The 5,074-nt window shown below is 43.6% G+C and overlaps 1 protein-coding gene across 1 annotated transcript; it reads left to right on the top strand.

The window, feature by feature from the left end:
- Nucleotides 1–541: 541 nt before the first annotated feature.
- On the top strand, nucleotides 542–3,497 carry LOC137326605 (EEF1A lysine methyltransferase 3-like). Its single transcript, XM_067991871.1, has 3 exons — nucleotides 542–712; nucleotides 1,680–1,791; nucleotides 3,085–3,497. Exons 1-3 carry the CDS (start codon nucleotides 542–544, stop codon nucleotides 3,495–3,497), a joined length of 696 nt encoding a protein of 231 aa, XP_067847972.1.
- The last annotated feature ends 1,577 nt before the right edge of the window (nucleotides 3,498–5,074 follow it).

Here is a 5,074-nt window from a genome sequence, read left to right as displayed (position 1 = left end):
ACAGGCATTTAATTGTGTAATTGCAGCTGTAATGTAGTACTGTTTCTAACAAGGAGAATTCTACCACTTTGGCTCAGTGGTAGAATTCTGGCCTCTGAGCTGATGGTCGTGGGCTCAAGTTCAGTCAGAACCTGAGCACAGAATTTAAACAATCCATCAACACTCCATTGCAGTACAGAGGTTGTTGACGGTGTTGCCTGTGTTGGTCCTGGGACGTTAAACCGAGGGGCTCTCTTTTCAGACGTAAAGGATTATTTGAAAGGAACCGCGGAGTTCTCCCAGTGTTCTGTCCAATATTAAATATCTGATCAATTGTCACATGACTGTTAGCGGGACCTGACGGTGCGTAAAATTGACTGCCATGCTTGATTGCATAACAACAGTAATTACACATGATTGGCTGTGAGGAGCTTTGGGGCGTCCGAAGGACGCGAGGGTCGCTATATAAGTGCAAGTTGCTGTTTCAATCCGGCGCCTGGAAGTATCTCATTGTAGGTCACTGAGGATGCATCAGGGGAATTCCAGAGGCATATTAGAAATGATGACCACATCCCTGTGCCTGGAGCATTCCGGCGACGAGGCCCCAAAGAAGAAGGATTACTCTTCGACCTGCTACATCAGGCAGAGCAACTTCGAGTTCTGCGGATACAGTTTAAAGATCAATCGAACTTTGGGCGCCAACCTGGGCGTTTCTGCTTACGTCTGGGAGGCTGTAAGTTCACTGTATTAGTCGGACAGAGGAAAAGGCAGCATATCGAATCGTATGTAATTAGCAGGAAAAAATCAGCATGTTTCCCTTTTCCAAGTTGTAGTGGGTTTGCAATCTTCCTCCTTTTCTCAGAAAAATGAGCTTTGTAAATAAATCACTGATCTGGCTCATCTTGCACACAGTCCGCTGTGTGGCTGGCCGGAACGTGTATTTCTCTCACACATTTGAAACGCTACAGTGTACTTTTCTCTGGTCTCAAGCCTTGGTTTTAATAAGAGTTAGGGGCTCGGTGATGGTGCTTAAATAACCTGCCCTCACAGGTGTCGGTGGGGTGTTTTATATTTCTACCCTTTAATTTCCCCCTCACCTCCTGGAGTTGGTGACCTGTGCTATTCCACGGCCACTCCCAGTATCTGGCCAAATGGGCATTCTACGTGCGCGAAGCCAGACACAGACGCACAATTTATGATGAGTCCCTGGGTAGTAATCAGGACGGTGACTAACTCAGTACAGACCGGGAGTGGAACCTGGGACCTACCAGTTCTTTGAGACTCAGTACCACAAGGAGGGCTGCATCTTCACGTTGAGTCATTGGTGCAGCCAATTAGTCCGGATAGTTGGATGACGGGATCTGTGGGACTGAGAGATATTGTGGGCGGGCGAGGCAGTAGTGCAGCAGATTAGATGCGTCCTTTGTTTAAGTTATTTTCCTTTAATGTTTCTGGGACCCGTTGCATCAGCAGGAGAGAGCAAGAACACGCGGGCTGTGAAGAGGCTCACCAGTGCTGATCTGAACCCTTTGGGAGGTAGGTGAGAGTGTCCGAATGACAATGGTCCCCAGGAGCCTTTCTTTATCTCTGTAGGGAATGTTTGTACCCGAACCTTCATTAACAAGGCGTTAGGTTCTAAGAGCTTTCAAATGACTTTCTGAATGAGTTAATCCTAAAGTACATGTGTTCCATCTTTTCAGGGGATTGCTCTTTGCCGGTACTTTGAGAAGGAGAAGATCAGTTTTACTGGGAGGAAAGTCATTGAGCTGGGATCGGGTACTGGAATTGTGGGAATATTAGCAGCCTTACGAGGTGAGTTAAGAAGTTAAATTAACCAAAAAGTACAATTTTTCCGACGAGAAGAAAATGAATGGGTAATAACGGAAAGACCTGTCTATACCGCTAAAGGAGTGTAACCATGTCTGGGAGTAAGGAATGGTGTGATTACATCCCCCTGCACTTCCTGTGATACACATGGCTTGGGAGGATTTCAGTCTCCCTACTGTAAACATTTACTTTTCAGAGTTCTGGTCTACGCGTGAACTGAGACGCCGTTGATCCGGTAATGCTTAGTTCTGGTGTTAGTACATTAAAAAAATATTTAAACACCTTTTGCCTTTAGGACTGTGCTCCTTTGATTAATCACCGATTAAACCATAATGTGAAAGAGTCGGGCTTCGTTCAGCGTGACAGTCTCTCATTACAGTGAAAGATAATCCGCTGAGCAGAGATTTAACCAGCAAGTTGTAGCGTTTGACACCGCAGCCACCAGACAGTGCATTTAGACTCCAAAAGAAAGGAACTAAGCCTGCCAACAAATAAAGGGGAAGTTTTTATTGGTTCTGCGTCAGCAGGTGGCAATAAAGTTTCAGGATATACTGAGCATTTAAGCGGCTTCTGGTGACAGACGTCGATACATGATAGAACGTATGATAAAGATATCAGGGGGCATAACTGCACATATAAGTAATGCTGTTAGAATATATATAATCATGGCAAGTGAGGAAAAACACTCCTTCTATGCAGGCAGTGGGTGAAAAGGAGTATAAAAGTAGGGACAAAAGGCCAAGTGGTGTGGCGTGAGGAGAAAGGACAAGAGCCAAGATCTGCACGCCTCTCACAGGATCGGGTAATATCATCTTCTCGTTATCTCTGTAACTATTGCTTAAATCTTAATTAGATTATGCTTTGCATTCCGTGGTTCAATAAACCATATTGTTACCCACAAACCAATTAGCCTTCCCCCTTGATTTTCATACATAATTGTCACCGTGTCTTAAAATCTGTGAATATAACGCCAATCTTTCTAAAATTTTAGTTGGATCCCCTGAAAGCTTCAGGCAACCCAACTTGTATAGAGATCCCATTTAGCAGATTGACCCCTCCCCTTTGGTCAGTGCCTTCTGGGGGCATGCTCTGTGGATCAGAATCCTGCCTGCGAGTGATTGTTAGAGTCTCTCACTGTCTGGGACAACACTTGCTCACAGACCCGCCGTCTGCTATGGAGACCGTTACTTTTTGCCTCTATGATCACCGTGTAGGATCTGACCGTTGTCTACGGCAAATCGTGGATGGAGATGGATAACTTTTTCTTCTTCTTTTCAGGTGGAAATGTTACCATAACAGATAAACCAACGATCCTGAAGCAAATCAACAGCAATGTCTCCACCAACATCCCCACTGTCTGCAGACACCGTTTAAAGGTCCGTCCCCTGACCTGGGGTGAAGACCACACTGACTTTCCTGCCGACTATGACTTCATCCTGGGTTCGGATATTGTCTATCGTTCAGATACCTATCCCGCGCTAATAGAAACATTGCGTCATCTCGCCAACCAACGGACTACAATTTACCTCGCTTCCGAATTTCGAAAAGAGAATGGCTGCCTCTCTTTCCATGAGTTGCTTCTACCTGAATATTTTAACTGCAAGGTTGTTGACAAATCTATGGACAACGATATTTATGTGTACAAAATGACTAAGATTGATACAAGTCCTGCGGATGGGCTACACATGTAGAACTGACAGTCTGCTAGTTACTGAGCATGACATTGGGATTGCCGAACGAGCTTCTCTATCAATAGCTTTTTTTAAAGTTTCAATTCTTTACAAGGCAAATGCGGCTGAAGATTCAAACAGTTCATGAAATCAATACAGAAAATGCTGGAGAAGCTCAGCAAGTCAGGCAGCATCTTTTCAGAAAGAAACAGAGTTAACGTTTCAGGTCGAAAAGAAATATAGTTAACGTTTCGTCAGATGTTAAAGAGTTAACTATTTTTAAGCAAGTACAGAGCCAGGGAAAGGGGGGAGGGAGGGAGGGGAGGAAAGAACAAAAGGGGTCTGTAAGAGAGTAGAGGGCAAGAGTGATTTAGTGACAAAAGGGATGATGGTGCAAGGCAAGGAGGGTGGTAATGGGACAAGTAAAGAAACAAAAGATGGGTCTAGGAGAGCTGTATATGGCAACAGCAGAACCATTACCAGCAGCTGCTGTCCAAAAAAAATGGAAGCAGTGGTTACGATCTGAAGATATTAAAATCAATTGTTGAGTCCGGAAAGTTGTAAAGTGCCTAAACAAAAGATGAGATGCTGTTCCTCCAGCTTATCGTTTAGCTTCATTGGAACAGCGTAAGAGGTCAGAGTGGGAGTGGGACGAGGAATTAAAATGGCAAGCGACCGGCAGGCCAGCGTCACGCTTGCGGACTGAACGGAGGTGTTCAGCGAAGCGATCACCCAATCTGCGTTTGGTCTCCCCAATGTAGAGGGAACCACACTGTGAGCAGCGAATACAGTATACTAAATTGAAAGAAGATGCTGACTGACTTGCTGAGCTTCTCCAGCATTTTCTGTTCTTATTTCAGATTTTGCTTCAGATGAAATCAATGATTAACAACAATCTCATAATTCTTCACCCTTCTTCTATCGACAGGATCAATAACCAATTATCCCTCCTGGATATCGCCAAACGCTGCTCCATCAGCTGTGGAAAAAATTATTGCAGGCCCGCTAAGTTGTAGTTAATTTTTATGTGATACTGATACGTAAGCAAGTTGAAATGTACTTCAGTTATGCATGAAATTGTATACAAAAGATAAAGGCGGGTTTTCATAACTTTTTCCCACCATCAAAATATTCCTAGGCATAAATCTTTAAGAGAGCTTTATTAACAATTATATGAAGGCTGCTTACATTATGTACAGTCATGATGAGATTTGCAGAGATTAAATTAGTCCAATAACTAACATTTCTGGATGGATATATTCTGCTTTAGTTGAAACCAGCAACTTGGTGAAGACTTTATGGATTGAGCCGAGTGTCTAAGAAATTCCTGTAGTTTTGACAATTTAAGGTGTTTAAGTTGGGGTATTTTGTTTTAAGGTTAGAACGTTTGTAAGATAGAATAGACCCAGTGTATCGCAACACAAAAACTGACATTATCGTCTCAGTAGAAGTATAGTGCAACCGTAAGTCAGCGGCTACAAAGTGTTATCCGGAAGTAAAAACCATCAACTAACCGTGGAAAGAAGATAACAGAGTACGAATCGACATCTTAATGTGAATGATCTGTATACACAGATTTATCTGCCGCGTAATGACGT

This window comes from Heptranchias perlo, chromosome 10, assembly GCF_035084215.1.
Source record: "Heptranchias perlo isolate sHepPer1 chromosome 10, sHepPer1.hap1, whole genome shotgun sequence".
NCBI lineage: Eukaryota > Metazoa > Chordata > Chondrichthyes > Hexanchiformes > Hexanchidae > Heptranchias > Heptranchias perlo.
This window is presented reverse-complemented; position numbering and strand designations above follow the sequence as displayed.